The sequence below is a fragment of the Ranitomeya variabilis genome, chromosome 6 (assembly GCF_051348905.1).
Source record: "Ranitomeya variabilis isolate aRanVar5 chromosome 6, aRanVar5.hap1, whole genome shotgun sequence".
NCBI classification, from domain to species: Eukaryota; Metazoa; Chordata; class Amphibia; order Anura; family Dendrobatidae; genus Ranitomeya; species Ranitomeya variabilis.
The window spans coordinates 134114246-134131886 of record NC_135237.1 but is presented as its reverse complement, the minus strand read 5'-3'; the positions used below and the strand labels follow the sequence as shown (position 1 = coordinate 134131886).

Sequence of the window (17641 nt, the reverse complement as noted above, 5' to 3'; positions counted from 1 at the left end):
GCATGGGGCAGGATGGAGACAGATGGGGCAGGATGGAGACACATGGTGCAGGATCATGGGGCAGAATGACACATGGTGCAGGATTATAGCTCAGGTTGGAGACACATGGTGCAAGATCATGGGGTAGGATGGATACAGATGGGGCAGGATCATGGGGCAGGATGGAGGATGGAGACAGATGGGCAGGATCATGGGGCAGGATGGAGACAGATGGGGCAGGATGGAGACAGATGGGGTAGAATGGAGACAGATGAGGCATGGGAATGGTTGGTGATATCAACTTCCTGTTTGTGACACATTAGTATATGGGAGGGGGAAAACTTTTCAAGATGGGTGGTGATGATGGCGGCCATTTTGAAGTCAGCCATTTTGGATCCAACTTTATTTTTTCCAATGGGAAGAGGGTCATATGACACATCAAACTTATTGAGAACTTCACAAGAAAAACAATGGTGTGCTTGGTTTTAATGTAACTTTATTCTTTCATAAGTTATTTACTAGTGATGAGCGAATATACTCGTTACTCAAGATTTCTCGAGCATGCTTGGGGGTCCTCCGAGTATTTTTTAGTGCTCGGAGATTTCGTTTTTCTTGCCACAGCTGAATGATTTACATCTGTTAGCCAGCATAAGTACATGTGGGGGTTGCCTGGTTGCTAGGGAATCCCCACATGTACTTATGCTGGCTAACAGAAGTAAATTATTCAGCTGAGGTGAGGAAAACTAAATCTCCAAGCAAAAAAAATACTCGGAGGACCCCCGAGCATGCTCGAGAAATCTCGAGTAACGAGTATATTAGCTCATCACTATTATTTACAAGTTTATGACCACTTATAAAATGTGTTCAAAGTGCTGCCCATTGTGTTGGATTGTCAATGCAACCCTGTTCTCCCACTCTTGACACACTGATAGCAACACCGCAGAAGAAATGCTAGCGCAGGCTTTCAGTATCCGTTGTTTCAGATGCAGCACATCTCGTATCTTCACAGCATAGACAATTGCATTCAGATGACCCCAAAGATAAAAGTCTAAGAGGGTCAGATCAGGAGACCTTGGTGGAAATTCAACTGGCTCACGACGACCAATCCACTTTCCAGGAAACTGTTCAGGCTGGAATGCTCGGACCTGACACCCATAATGTGGTGGTGCACCATCTTGCTGGAAAAACTCAGGGAACGTGCCATCTTCAGTGCATAAAGAGGGCAACACATCATCATGATGGTCGTCATGGGCTAGTTGAATGGCCACCAAGGTCTCCCGATCTGACCCCCTTAGACTTTATTCTTTGGGGTCATCTGATGGCAATTGTCTATGCTGTGAAGATATGAGATGTGCAGCATCTGAAACAACGGATACTGGAAGCCTGTGCTCGCATTTCTTCTTCTTTATGTTATATGTGTGTGTGGAACACTATGGTAGTGTGGACTTGTTTGTGTATGCTCAGGCCAGGCGTATAGCCTTTAGAATTCCGGCACCTCCGGAGAGGAGTTCGTGTGTGTGCATACACTGTGACTGTGTCCACTACCTGGTTCCTTGCTCCTGAGAGGGTTGCGTTCACCTGTGATGTAGCAGGGGATTTCACATAGCACCATTTTCACTAGCTTGGTATCTAGCTGAGCTATACTGTCTAGGGACAGCTGTATTTCTGTCTCTACCTCTCTGTGAAGCTAACAGAGTTGGGTAATTAGTTTCTAATCACACAGGGTGACATTTAACCCCGTGTGTTTTTCAAGATCGCTTGTTGCACGCTTCCACCATTGTTTACTAGCTGCGGTTTTTCATCTCCGCACGGTGGACCCCGGCTTAATTTATATTTAGTGTGATCCGTCAACCCTAACAAGAGGTCTTTGGACCCTCCCAAGTGCCAGAGTCCAGGTGAAACTACTATCTCTGCATTCACTATCACACCGCTTCTGCCAAAGTCCACTGAAGTATGGGTGACTGAATTTATGATTCTTTTCTTACTTTAGTCTTTTTGCTTTCTCATCTGCGGCATTCAGCTTTCTCAGTCTCATTCTTTCTCTGGGAGTCATTTTCTGCACTTCTGATAGTTCCCGAAGTGTCTGAAGATGGAATTTTTTCTGTCTATAAGAACACAGGAATATATAGTGATAAACTTATAATCTTTTCCATATTATTGATCAACCCATTCCCTAAGTCACTGCTCGCATCACTCCAGAATATTAAACCCTATTTCACAGCTTAGTCTGAACATTATGAAGCTTAACCGACTCAGACAGCAAGCATTAATAATGACACTGCAGGTGAACCATGTATAATTCGGCAAGTATCATTTACATGGAGAACTTACATTTCATTCTAATCAGTTTAAATCCTACTTTGGAAATCACATTGTGTGAAAATAATTATGGGAAAACCAAGTTAAAGCAGAAAAGTGACAGTCCCATAATAACAAGTCACTAAATGTAATATTTACACACGTTAGCCGTTTTCTTAGAATCCTGGTCATTTCTGTACATGATAGTGACCCTGGATAAATTATTATCAGGACGAGATTATAATATAATAATACTATAATTATAATAATGAAAACATTAAAGGGGATTGACTAGAATCAAAAACATGGCTGCTTTCTTCCAAAAACAATGCCACAAAGGTTGTGTGTTTAGCATTACACCCCTATTCAATTCAGAGGGGCTGAACAGCAATACCAGTCACAACCCATGGGAAAACTAGCCTCATTTTTCTAGTCTTGCACAACAAATTTAAAGGGATTGGACAATTTATCTTTATTTTTACAGATGTGTTGGAGACATGATTCTGTACCGCTTACTAATATATTACAGGTTCTCTTCTTTACTTATTAGTACAGTCCTCACAAACTGCACGGTTTTGCTGTTCAGAAAATGGCTGTTAGTGGAGGAGAATGTGACCCGACTTGTCCAACATTCTCTTCAAATTAAATAGCTCTCACATGTGAATAATGGTTGCAGATACAAAATCATATCCTAACACATTTATTAAAATAAATATAACGTGGCCAACCCTTTTAAGTATGCTTTAAGGATACTCTACATTCGACACATTAGCGGTAAACTGCGCCTTGGACAGTATGTATACCCTAAGGCACAATAGATGCACAGTAATTTCTTGTAGGACAAGATTTCCCCATTCTTATACTAGGAGGTTAAAGAGAACCTGTCACATCGGACATGCAGTCATCTCTCTGGGCAGCATGTTATAGAGGAGAAGATGAACGGTTTGATATATGGTTTTGTGGGAAAAGATTCAGGATTAGCGTTATTTCTGAATTATTCTTGGCTTCGAGGTCCAGGGGGCAGGCCCAACTGAATTTCTGTGCACAACCATACAGGAATGGCTGTGAATTACTGACAAGAACCGCCCACTGGACTCCTGAGAATAGAATAAGTAAAGTATTTACATGAATAAAATTGAAATCGTACTGATTTATTTTCCTACAAACCACATATCATTTTGCTCAGCTTCTCCATCTCCATAACACCATATTCAATGTGACATGTTCCTTTTAACTAAGTTTATAGAGGTTTTTCAAGCTTGCTGACTGCTTTCACCAACAGATTTGAATTACAACACGTTAAGTTATCTGAGTGATACCGTCATGAAATAATATTAGTAAGTTTAATAATATCCACTGAACAGCCACTAATGAAAGGACTGAAAAGAAATAAGCTCAAGGTTCGGAACAGTAACATTGAGCATCACACGACATATACTCCACACCTTCTCAAGAAAATCCTTTACAGAGCTGCTGACAGGTTGAGGATAATTAGTTCTTACTTTCTAGGGGTGCCAAAATGACAAGTGCTCGTTACATGAATTGAAAAACGTTCTAAACCTTTTATGTAACATATGTAATAACAATTGAACAGGGTGAAAAAGGTAAGACCCAGGAAAGGAATTTATTAAAGTACAGCAAATAAACCAAAAGCGCCCGGAGGCCCACTAACCTTTCTCTAACGAGTATTTAAAACTCACAATTTATTTTTTATTTCCTTTAAATTTATTACAAGATAAATGGCTCAGAATACAGTGAGTTAAAATTGTGGGGTCCTGTGCTTTGCCTTATATACACAGTTTTATATTACTACCAGCAATATGGGCACTGTAGCTATAATATTATCAAGGAATAGACATCCAGAACAACTGATCTCTGTTTCCTTAAAACAACCTATTAAACCCTTCACCCTGGAGCCTGTTTTCACCTTCCTGACCAGGCCAATTTTTTCTAGTCCGACAAGTGTCAACTTATGAGGTAATAACTTTGGAATACTTCAGCGGATCCTAGTGTTTTCGCATAACATATTGTACTTCATGATAGTTGTAAAATTTGTTTGATAAAACTTGCGTTTATATGTGAAAATATCGGAAATTTGGCAAAAACTTTGAAAATTTAGCAATTTTGAAACTTTTCATTTTCATGCTCTTAAGCCAGAGAGTCATATCGCACAAAATAGTTAATAAATAACATTTACAACATGTCCACTTTACATCAGAACAATTACGCCTGCGCTAGAGCTGCGGCATGAAGACAAGAAGAGGATGTCATCATAAGAAGATGAGAGGCCCCGGACCGGACCGTGATGCCTATCGGACCGGACTGCAGCGGGATCGCCCCTGGGTGAGTATAATATAACCTCTTTTTCTCATCTTTCAGGATACATTGGGGGCTTATCGACAGCATTACAGAATGCTGTAGATAAGCCCCTGATGCCGGTGGGCTTAGCTCACCTTCGATTTTGGGGGTGACAGGTTCCCTTTAAGCTTGGAAGACCAGGAGTGCAATATGCGAGCGACCTTTCAGAACCAGGCTCCTCATTTTGTCACTCCTAAATCCCAGACCCCAAATCCAATCAAAAATAAAATCATATCAGCTGGCGCACCTCTCCTGGGATTTACAACACCAAGGTCAGCCACCTCGGTGACACATGCCAGCCATCCAGGACCTTACCTCCTGCTTTCTTACAAAAGACAGCGCATAGATACTATACATTTTTCATCATACTGAGGTCTATTTTTTACTATTTAATGGGTAGAAGAAGCTTTGAGGTTTTTGGGGGTTTTATTGTACAAGAGCACAATGGACACTACACTAAAGGTAAAAATTGGCATGTGGACCAAAAATGCCTGAAAATCAGATCTACCTGCAGCACACTAATGAAAAACAATCCTACCAAAGTAGGCCAAATAAATAAATAAATAAAAAGAAAGAAAAGAAAATCTGAATGAGGCCTAAGAATTAGAAATGCGAGAGTGAGATAAGGTGTTTCAGTTGATCAGGAGCATCTCAGTATGTATGACATATATACTCATTGCGTAGATACTGTGCAAATACTGATAACATACTTTGTTCTGACCTCAACTTGATCTTGTCAGAATTTCTATTTCCTAATTTTCTATCTAATGTAAAAAAAAGAAAACAAAACAATGTAATCCAGCTTGTACTTACACAGCATTTCTAATTTGGTCGGCTTCTTTTTGGCAGATTATAGTTTTGTCATCTTGCAGAACTGAACCATACAGCCTTAATTTTACTTTCTAAAAGCAAAGCATATTAGAGAGAATAAATGACCTGAAAATCATCTATTATTTAGACCCTGTTCTTACTATGAACATCTCTAGTGCTGCTTATTTAATATGTGTATTAAAAAAAACCATAAAATATTCCTAAATTTATGATTCTCACAAATAGAGTCCACAATGGACCAGCACTGGAGCTCGTTTGACAGATCTGCAGTATAGCCTGGGACAAAATGAGCAGAGTTGTCTCATTATCTCTAGCGGGTGGTACAGTTAATAATATTTCTACTATATTGCTGGAGGTCTAAAGAAGATGGATAGCATCACAATACACACAGAAGGATCAGTGTGCCTCTCTGCTGTTACTTGCTTCCTTAGGCTGTACTAATCTATGCTATTTCAGTTAACTCCTATTCATTGCACCTAGTATAAAGCACAATCATCCTGCTGTACTGTGCATACAGACAATACAATAAAGCATGTATATTTACTATGGCTGCCACCAGGAAAGTGTATAAAAATTAAAAGTGATAATATTTAAAAAGATAAAAGCAAAACACAGTATATCTTTTAGTTTTTTTAATGAAACTACTAAATCTGCGAGGATCAGTGAGAACCCTTAGATTCGACAGAGGCTTCGAAGAGCATGTGCACCCAACATCCCCTCTGATTGCCATCATTATCATGGCACCTGAGGGTCTAACAATCACACACATAACTGCAGTCTTAGTATGGATAAGGAAATATGGCACTCCTAAGGCTTCCAGGTGCTCGAATATGATTAAACTCCGTAGTAATGCAATAGTAAGGAAATCCGGGCACGACCAAAGTTGAGATTTAGAAAAATGTATTTATTTGCATCATCTACTGTAGTACACAGCTACATGATGTTTTGGACAACACAACCTTTTTCACACATGCACCAAGAGCTTATGACCACCAGAACTTATGAAGCGCTTTTACCCGAGCTATGACAGTCGCATTCCACATAGTGCAACATATCTCCATTTACTCTGGAGGTCATATAAGCTCTTGGTGCATATTTGAAAAAGGTCATGTAGACCAAAATGTCACGTAATTCTGCACCACAGTGCATCACACAATTAAATATATTTTTCTAAATTTCAATTTTGGGAGTGCCAGATTTCCTTTTTATTGCATAACTGCAATCAATCCTACTGCTAGACCCTTTCACAGGCTGGGTCTAATACAATGACGGTAAACGTTATGCGAACAGGCACATTACAATGAAATACAGACGGATTGCAGTTCCAGCAGTCGTCGTGTGACCACGATTTGTACACTTGTGGCCACGTGTCAACTAACTTTACATCCTAAAAGTGTGTTGGGATTTAGCTTTGCTTTGGGAAGCTAGACACATGTAAATTGTATGCTTTCAGTCACATGACAACTATCTCGAATTGCAATTCTTCAAACTGTTGTCATGTTGGGTTTTGGCACTGCTGCTTATACCTTTACATCTACAAAAGACAATTGAATTTCAAAAACAGCATTAGAAATACTACTACGTAATATATACCAATACTTTAAGTACAAAACGTGAAATATATTTGTGCATATAAGTGTACCTGCAGCTGTTCTGCTATATATGGAACTTGCAGAATTTCTCCAGCTCCTGGGCGATGAGAGGGGTCTTTACTCAGCAACCTGAAATATGAAATGTGCAAATGCAGCTATAGAAAGCACATATCAAAAAGAAAGCGATCAGTACTACAATAGCTAAAATATCTGAGATTCACCATACCTATTCATCAGTAAATTAAGGTCACTAGAGTAACGGTCAGGTAAAGTCGGTGTTGGACCTTCTACAATTTTCAGGACAACAGCTAAGAAACTGTAGCCGGTGAAAGCGTGTTCCAAGCAGCACATTTCATGGAGAATGCAACCCACAGACCTATAAAACACAGAAAGTGAGCTGTAGCTTTCAACAGATGTTACATATGCGCAAGAACATCTTTTACGAGTTATAAAATCATTGTACAAATTTGTGCAAAGAGGGCACCACCCAGTGAATGGGATCATCCTGTAACATGTAAACAGCAATCAAAGCAGGAGAGAAAAGACACATGCTATGTAGAAAGGGATCACCATGAACTAATAAAAATATGTTTTATTGGAACACACAACAAAGAAGATTAAAAACATTTAAAAAGTCAAACAATGACCAAAATAACAATTGTCCAAAATAAGGCTAAAGGCCCCGTCTCACTTAGCGAGATCGCTAGCGAGATCGCTGCTGAGTCACAGTTTTGTGACGCAACAGCGACCTCAGTAGCGATCTCGCTATGTGTGACACGTAGCAGCGACCAGGCCCCTGCTGTGAGATCGCTGGTCGTGTCGGAATGGCCTGGGCCGTTTTTTGATCGTTTAGGTCCCGCTGGGTAGCACACATTGCTGTGTTTGACACCTTAAAGGCCCCGTCTCACTAAACGATTTACCAACGATCACGACCAGCGATACGACCTGGCCGTGATCGTTGGTAAGTCGCTGTGTGGTCGCTGGGGAGCTGTCACACAGACCGCTCTCTCCAGCGACCAACGATCAGGGGAACGACTTCGGCATCGTTGAAACTGTCTTCAACGATGCCGAAGTCCCCCTGCAGCACCCGGGTAACCAGGGTAAACATCGGGTTACTAAGCGCAGGGCCGCGCTTAGTAACCCGATGTTTACCCTGGTTACCAAAAAAAACAAACAGTACATACTCGCCTTTCGGTGTCCAGGTCCCTTGGCGTCTGCTTCCTGCTCTGACTGAGATCCGGCCGTACAGTGAGAGCAGAGCGCAGCGGTGACGTCACTGCTGTGCTCTCACTTCTCACTGTACGGCCGGCAGTCAGTGAGAGCAGGAAGCAGACGCCAAGGGACCTGGACACCGAAAGGCGAGTATGTACTGTTTGTTTTTTTTTACATTTACGCTGGTAACCAGGGTAAACATCGGGTTACTAAGCGCGGCCCTGCGCTTAGTAACCCGATGTTTACCCTGGTTACCAGTGAAGACATCGCTGGATCGGTGTCACACACACCGATTCAGCGATGTCAGCGGGGCCTCAACGACCAAAAAAAGGTCCAGGCCATTCGGACACGACCAGCGATCTCACAGCAGGGGCCTGATCGCTGGTACGTGTCACACATAGCGAGATCGCTATGGAGGTCGCTGTTGCGTCACAAAACTAGTGACTCAGCAGCGATCTCGCTAGCGATCTCGCTATGTGAGACGGGGCCTTAACAACGACCTCGTTGACGACTCAGACACTGAATCGTCATAATAGCTCCCATGTGACAACGTTGTACAGGTCGCTACAGGTCGCTGGTGAGATGTCAAACAGTGAGATCGCAGCAGCGATCGCTGGGAAGATCTCACTGTTTGACATCTCACCAGCGACCACATAGCGACGCAGCAACGATCCCTGACAGGTCGTATCGTTGTCGGGATCGCTTTAGCGTCGCTAAGTGAGACGGGGCCTTAAGCCCTGCCTAGCAAGCAACCATGTAAAGAAATAGTAAAGATGAATGCCATTTAATCCGCCATCAGTTGCAGGAACAAAAGAGATTAGATATTTGCATGCCTGGACGGCACTGAAGATGTCACATAGTCCTAATGCACAGTGTACACAGATACAGTCCTGATATACACAGTACACAACGAAGTATGTCCCAAAGGTACACAGTGAGTATGGACCCATCCTGGACTACTGCATTGTTAGCAAGGAACCAAGATTTTTTGCTGCATTAGCGTGACACAGGTTTGATTGTTTTTAATAAAAACAATTTTTTCTGGTGATCTCTGTGGTGATCTCTGTGTACATAGCATGTGTCTTTTCTCTCCTGATTTATATTATTCTAAAATGTGAGTAAATAAATAATATCTGCTTTATCGGGGGTTATTAGGAAGTTTTAATCAATATGATGGCGTCAAGGTGAAAATATATTTCCTTATATACTTTTTGTACTTTTATATCTTATACTGTGAAACAATAAGTTTTTCCTATCTGCTAGCTAATGTAAATGTAATTGTATTTAAAGATGGCTGCCAGTGTTCAGTTTCGTTTCAGTTTAGTGTCCGAAGGATTGAGATTCATTTCTTCAGAAATGAAACTCAGGAATGTGAAGAAAAGGAGGATCCACCAGAAGATGTCAGAACAAATCAGAAAGACTGAATGCTAGCTTAAACCCCGCCTAATGCACGCCTTCCCCTAACACTCAATATAATATTGTGTATTCTAAAATAAAGTTCAGTTGCTGTGACGGTTACACACATGTGTGTGGATCCACGAGCATGCACTAAGATTGAACCAGCTACCTGTCTGACTCATTCTTACCCGGTACCACATGCTTATAGTTTAATTTGGAATGACTGGTGAAGGAAGGGTATTTGTCGTTACGACCCCGACATTGGTAGTTGTGGAAGAAATAAAAATGTATAATCATTCGAGAAACATGACAAAGGCCAAATTGTGATGGCTAGATGACTGGTTGAGAACATCTAAAAAATAATAGGTCTTCTGGGGTATTCCTAGTTTTCAGTGAGTAGTACAAGAAAAAAGTTGAAAGAAGGACAATCGGTAAACAAGCAATATGATCATGGCTAACCAAGGTTCAATGATTCATAGGATGGACCATCTGGTGCAATCACATTGAAGAGCTGTTGTAGCATCAAAACCTTAAAGTTCATGCTGGTGTTGGAACACACAATGCATCACAGCTTCTCTGGTTCTCGAGTCTGTACAGGAATCGGCAGGGTCAGTTGCACTTTTTAGCATATTACCTATTTTCTCAACTGAATTGCTTCACTATCATAACATTAGCACCAGCCCACTCTATTTTTTGTGTGCTGAGAAGCCATCATGGACACTGTGGATGACCTGACTGCGCAATTGCAGTCCTTGTCTTTCGAGATGGCAGACATCAAGCGGCAACAACAGTATGCATTCTCCACTGCAAAGCAGGTTCTACTCCACCCAAAACAGTCTTCTAGGACTAAGGTAAATTAACCGATTGTTTCGAATTGGGATCAAAATAATTTTTCCATCTTTCTTCATGTAAGTTGTATTTTCGTCTCCTTCCTGCCTCATTCAGAAGAGAGAGTCAATGCGTGGGTATTTTTCTGTCGTTGCCCCATGGAAATCCTCAGGCTTGAGCATTTGCTCTGACTGATGAATCTCTAGTGTTTTCTTCAGTTGATGCTTTTTTCTCTGCTTTGGGGCTCATTTATGATGATCTCGATAAAGTCTTACACATGGACTTGCCGTCTCCATATGCTAATTATAAATTTGCTATTATTGCCTGTATATATAAAACGAACCTTGACAAGTTTATTCACCCTTTCCCTTGAGAAAGCCACGCTTCTGGTGGCTATATGCATGGGGTTCCTTCCCTATGTACCATGCCGCATACAGAATTTACAACATGCAATAATATTTAATTATGGAGTTGTCAGCCTTGTAACTCTTTTCTTCTATATTATGCTTAAATATTGCACTTGTGCTTAAGGTTTGTTTCTTGCAATCTATTTTTAACTCTTGCTTTAAATTGATTCTTGTATAGAATCAACGTAGCTCAGCAACCTAACCAACGGTCATTTGCATAACTATTGTGTTTGATTGCCACAATTTGCATCAGATCAATTTGGGTTAAAGATCCCGTTTATTTATATTTAAGTTCTTTATATTTATAAAGGTGTATTGTCTTATTTTTTGTTGTTACTTCATACTTCAGGTTCGGCTTTATATATTTTCACCCTGATGGTATTTCCTGTTGGTGATAAACTACAGCAGTATATAAATGAGACTAAGACAGTCAGTGAAAGACCAGCTAGGGTTTATCTCTCTGCTGTTTGAGTTCTTTATTCTGCACTGATCTTCTGTTTCTTTTTAGGAAGTAGGTGACAATTTCTCTAACAGTATGTACTTAATCCTTTATTTTGCATTTCATGGTTTGCTTTACTCACACTGGGATCTCTTTCTATTTCAGCACACTTTCCCTGCTTGATGTAATTTGCATTCTACTCTGCCCTCCGGTTCTTTAAGAGGATCATGAAGTGCTCTATGGCATTTCAGGCAGCATATGTCTGAGTTTCTAATGTCTAGCCTTTGGTTAGGGCTATCTCAGCTCATGCTGGAACCACTAGGATCTGTGGGGTCAGGATCTCTAGTGTATACAGGAACCAGCAGGGTCAGTTGCAGTTTTTAGTGTGTTACCTATTTTCCTGAGTGAGTTGCTTCACTATCATAACAATAGATTGTGGAGTTTAAATTCAGAAGGTCACTATTTTAAAAATACCTTCATGTATGCGGGGGATAACACAGATACTAGATAATAGTGGTGACATAAAAGGTACTGAGCCTGCAAACATAGAAGAGCCAATCAATATCAAATGACTACTACCACTGGGCAGTAATCAAGGCATAGACCCCTGTTGTGTCCATGCCAGCTCTCCTGCTAGCACAATATTCTTTGAGGATTCCTTTGAGTTATTTAATGTTACACACATAGCATGCTTCATAATAAACCAAATCTTTTGTACCTGTGTTTAGTAGGATATGCAGAAAAAAACTGACTGTCAATTGGTCCTTTGAGTTTATGATGAGCAAGCCTAGTGCCATTTACAACATTACTGTGCAGGATACTGACCTAAATATCTCTGTAATAATCAAGCATTGGAAGTAATGTAAAATCCTTCCAGACAGCAAAAAGCTATGTAGGCTAACAGTTGATATGAAATGCTTTGGGTCAACGGTGCAACTATAGTGGTTGCAGGGGTTGCAGTCACACCCAGAAGGACTAGAAGGTCATGGTGGTCTATATGACTAGACCATACAATTAAAGACCTATGATAGATTGGGCACTGTTGATTATGCATTGGGGACCACAAGCTTCAAGATACATCAGTGCTTTGAGTCCTTTTTTATACCATTTTGCATGTGTTAGGAAGTGTTTTTTATAATATAAAGTTGTAGCAATGGTGTAATTAAATTAACTATAGTCCACAATAAAGAAAAATATAACTGATATACTAGAGCGTAAACAAGAACTGCCGAACATCAACCCTTAAAAGGGTCGTCCACTACTAGGACAACCCCTTCTTAACCCCTTAACGACCGCCGATATGCCTTTTAACGGCGGTAGTTAAGGGTACTTAAACCACAGCGCCGTTAGGCGCTGTGGAAAGAGTGTATAGCGCCCCCCAGAGTCGGATTTTCTCTGGGGTCTCGGTTGCCGGGGGTAGTTGAGACCCCACAGAACATGATTCGGGTTGTTTTTTACCAACCCCCGGGTTGCATTCGCCAGTAATTAACCTCTTACCGGCGGCCGCAAAAAAAACCAGCGATTTGCCATTTAATTTCTCTGTCCTCTGATATGATCGCACATCAGAGGACAGAGAAATGGGGTCCCCGATCGCCCCTCGATACTTACCCGTTTCCCCTGGTGCTCCTCGTGCTTCCCTATGGGCACCGCCATCTTCTTCCGGCAAAAAAATGGCGGGCGCATGCGCAGTTTGCCCGCCGGCTGGCACATCTTTGGGGTCTCGGCTGCCGGGGGTAGCCGAGACCCCAAAGAACATGATCAGGGTCTGTTTTTACCGACCCCTGTTTTGCGATCGCTGGTAATTAACCATTTACCGGCGACCGCAAAAAAAATAAACTGCGATCTGTCTGTCATTCTCTGTCCTCTGATGTGATCGCACATCAGAGGACAGAGAAATAGGGGGATCGGGGACCCTGTCATACTTACCGGTGTCCCTGGGTCCTCCTGCATCCCCTCCTGGCTGCCGGCTTCTTCCTCCAGTGGCCCGCCGTGATCTGCCGGCCGGCAGAGGAAGATTCTTCCTCTTGTTTCATTTTGGTCACTGTGATAGATCCTATCACAGTGATCAAAATAAAAAAAATAGTAAATAACCCCCCCCTTTATCATCCCCTTAGTTAGGAAAAAATAATAAAATAAAAAAGTAGGTATTTCCATTTTCCAATTAGGGTTACAGTTGGGCTAAACTGAGTTGGGCTAAAGTTAGGGCTAGGGTTAGGGATAGGGTTGGGGCTAAAGTTAGAGTTGGGGCTAAAGTTAGTGTTAGGGCTAAAGTTAGTGTTAGAGTTGAGATTAGGGTTAGGGTTGGGATTAGGGTTTGGATTAGGGTTGGCATTAGGGTTAGGGTTGGCATTAGGGTTAGGTTTGGGATTAGGGTTAGGTTTGGGATTAGGGTTAAGGTTAGGGTTGGGATTAGGGTTAGGGGTGTATTGGGATTAGGGTTAGGTTTGAGGTTAGGGTTAAGATTAGGATTAGGGGTGTGTTGGGCTTAGGGTTGTGTTGGGCTTAGGGTTTTGATTAGGGTTACGGTTAGGGTTGGGATTAGGGCTAGGGGTGTTTTGGGGTTAGGGTTGTGATTAGGGTTATGGTTAGGGTTGTGATTAGGATTATGGATCGGGTTGGGATTAGGGTTAGAGGTGTGTTGGGATTAGGGTTGGACTTAGAATTGGGGGTGCCGTGCACCCAAACAGTGGTTTACCCCCACATATGGGGCATCAGCGTACTCAGGACTAATTGGACAACAACTTTTGGGGTCCAGTTTCTCCTGTTACCCTTGCAAAAATAAAACAATTGGGGGCTAAAAAATCATTTTTGTGGGAAAAAAAGATTTTTTAATTTCACGGCTCTGCGTCAAACTTCTGTGAAGCACTTGGGCGCTCAAAATGCTCACCACATATCTAGATAAGTTCCTTGGGGGGTCTAGTTTCCAAAATGGGATAACTTGTGGGGGGTTTCTACTGTTTGGATAAAAAAATCATTTTTGTGGAAAAAAAAAATATTCTTTATTTTCACGACTCTGCATTATAAACTTCTGTGAAGCACTTGGGGGTTCAAAGTGCTTGTTAGGGTTGGCGGAACGCACCGAATATATTTATTAGATGGGATAGGTGCGTTCGCAACCCGGGATCCACCGTGCAGGAAAGAACCTGCTGCTAAGTAAGGCGGCGAAGCAAATTAGAATAAACGAACTCTGTTACTTCACAGAGCCCGTAGTAAAGAGAACGCTGTGCCCTGTTTAGCTCACAGGGAACACAGCTATTGTGTAGAGCCGACAGTGGTCATGCAGTCCAACCAACACGCAGCTCCTCTCCGGTGGAGCCGGAATTCTATAGGCTATTAGCCAGCCCTGAATTCACACATAAACTCCTCGCCGGAGGTGCCAGCATTTTAGGGGCTTATTTCAGCCGGGTCCCTGACCACACACACGACCAGACTGGCACTGAGCTTGTACATATTTGACACTAGCGCATGGCCGTGCGTTCATGAGAACCTTATATAGCTGCAGCACCTACAGGACCTTCCAAGAAGGACCAATGGAAGGCTGTCACAGAACTAGATCAGGAACAGGACCTTCCAGGAGGACCAATGGAAGTTGCTGCAGTACCTGAGCATGTGACCCTTCATCTCCACTGAGCGATCTTACCCTGGGCATGCTCAGTGTGTACAAAGCAGGACTTAGTCCCAGAAAAGCCTGCTCGCCGCAGAACAGTGCAGGGTACAATAGCAGAGCCTGGAGAGACAGCAGTAACGCTTTGCACAGTATCAGACTCAGTGAGACGCAGGGACCGACGTCTCTGCTGAGCAGGCTCCACTGCAGCCGATGCAGAATGGGAGACCGCAGCAGACACGGCTCGAGATTCCCCCTGTGCAGCAGAGGGAACTCGACTCCTAACAGTGCTCACCACACATCTAGAAAAGTTCCTTGGGGGGTCTAGCTTCCAAAATGGGGTCACTTGTGGGGGTTTCTACTGTTTAGGTACATCAGGGGCTCTGCAAACGCAACATAATGCCCGCAGACCATTCTATCAAAAGTTTGCCTTTTAAAACGTCACTACTTCCCTTCTGAGCCCCGATGTGTGCCCAAACAGTGCCCCCCCCCCCACTTATGGGGTATCAGCATACTCAGGATAAATTGCACAATAAATTTTGCGGTCCAATTTCTCCTGTTACCCTTGTGAAAGTAAAAATTTGGGGGCGAAAAGATCATTTTTGTGGAAAAAATATGATTTTTTATTTTCATGGCTCTACATTATAAACCTCTGTGAAGCAGTTGGGGGTTCATAGTGTTCACCACACATCTAGATAAGCTCTTTGGGGGGGGTCCAGTTTCCAAAATGGGGTCACTTGTGGGGGGGTTTCTACTGTTTAGGTACATCAGGACCTCTGCAAATGCAACATGACGCCCGCACACCATTCCATCAAAGTCTGCATTTTAAAACGTCACTACTTCCCTTCCGAGCCCCGATGTGTGCCCAAACAGTGGTCCCCCCCACATATGGGGTATCAGCGTACTCAGGACAAACTAGATACCAAATTTTGGGGTCCAATTTCTCCTGTTACCCTTGAGAAAATAAAAAATTGCGGGCTAAAAAATCATTTTGAGGAAAAAAAAGGATTTTTTATTTTCACGGCTCTACGTTATAAATGTCTGTGAAGCACTTGGGGGTTCAAAGTGCTCACCACACATCTAGATAAGTTCCTTAATGGGTCTAGTTTCCAAAATGGGGTCATTTGTGGGGGGGATTCCACTGTTTAGGCACATCAGGGGCTCTCCAAACGCGACATGGTGTCTAATCTCAATTCCAGTCAATTCTGCATTGAAAAAGTCAAAAGGAACTCCTTATCTTCCAAGCCCTGCCGTGCGCCCAAACAGTGGTTTACCCCCACAAATGGGGTATCGGCGTATTCAGGAGAAATTGCACAACAAATTTTGTAGTTCATTTGCTCTTTTTACACTTGTGAAAATAAAAAAAAATTGGTTCTGAAGTAAAATGTTTGCAAAACAAGTTAAATGTTCATTTTTTCCTTCCAGATTTTTTCAGTTCCTGTGAAGCACGTAAAGGGTTAATAAACTTCTTGAATGTGGTTTTGAGCACCTTGAAGGGTTTAGTTTTTAGAATTGTGTCAAGTTTGGGTATTTTCTGTCTAGTACACCCCTGAAAGTGACTTTAAATGTGAGATGGTCCCTAAAAAAATGGTTTTGTAAAGTTTGTTGTAAAAGTGAGAAATCATAAAGTAGACATGTGGGAAATGTTATTTATTTAACTATTTTGTGTGACATATCTCTCTGATTTAAGGGCAAAAAAATTCAAAGAGACAGTGATATCAGCCCTGATTGGGCAACGGCGTCACGTGTCACAACACCGCATCACAGCACCAGGGAGAGTGAGTGCCGACACTGCGGGAACATTTGCCAGCATGGGAGGTGAGTATTGGCTTTATTTTATCTGGGAAGAACATTTACGGTAGTTTAAGCGATGAAAGACATTGTGCATGACAATATGCTAAGAAAGTTAAGGACAACGGAAAGGCATCCAAATGCAATGTAATTAAGAATGTTTAAAATAATAATATGTATGTGAAAAACTATAGAAAGGAAGAGTTATGCAACTCACATTATCAATCTAGAAAAATATTTAGAATTGAGAGTTCTCAGTGGTTGATACCTTTTAATAGCTAACTGAAAAGATAGTAACAAATTGCAAGCTTTCGAGACTACACAGGTCTCTTCATCAGGCAAAGACTAAAAGAAGTTCTGAAGAATCACATATTTATGCACAACACAGCACAGAAAAAAAACAAAAAAAACCCATGAATAAGACAGGTGACATGAAGCAGAATTACCATGAGTGATAAACAGTTATGTCCATAAATATTGGACCAGTTCTTAGATAAGGAATGTTTTATTGTCCTCTGATTGGGGTCTGGTTCTGTTGTGATTACCCCTCATAGTCTGAGGGGCAAGTTCCTTAGTTGATGTAAAAAGACAGAAATCCATGCGACACATTCATTCCTGCACTAAGACTATGACATTTTTTCCTATCTAAATGCAAAAAGGAGAATCTAATTCCCAAAGGACTCTGGATTACAAATCCAATTCTTCATACCCATTATGCACAAAACCTGTGCACAGGACTTCTGAGAGATTAAGGAATCATCTTTTGCATGTCTGCTACAGCATAAAGAGTAATGTCCAAGGGCAATTTGAAACTCTGAGGAAGACACTTACAGAAGACACAGAGCAAAAATTACAACAATATTACAACAAACTACGGGCCCTTCTGATTCATAACAAGGAAAAG

The 17641-nt window shown here is 41.8% G+C and overlaps 1 protein-coding gene across 1 annotated transcript in view; it reads right to left on the bottom strand.

Moving 5' to 3' along the window:
• Positions 1 to 17641, bottom strand: part of NEK11 (NIMA related kinase 11) — a 422928-nt gene that overhangs the window by 156278 nt on the left and 249009 nt on the right. Inside the window, exons 7-10 of the mRNA XM_077269028.1 lie at positions 7285 to 7434; positions 7109 to 7187; positions 5449 to 5537; positions 1965 to 2084 (exon numbers count right to left, since the gene is read on the bottom strand). Of these exons, the coding sequence (XP_077125143.1) occupies positions 1965 to 2084; positions 5449 to 5537; positions 7109 to 7187; positions 7285 to 7434 (438 nt within the window). The remainder of the gene's footprint in view (positions 1 to 1964; positions 2085 to 5448; positions 5538 to 7108; positions 7188 to 7284; positions 7435 to 17641) is intronic.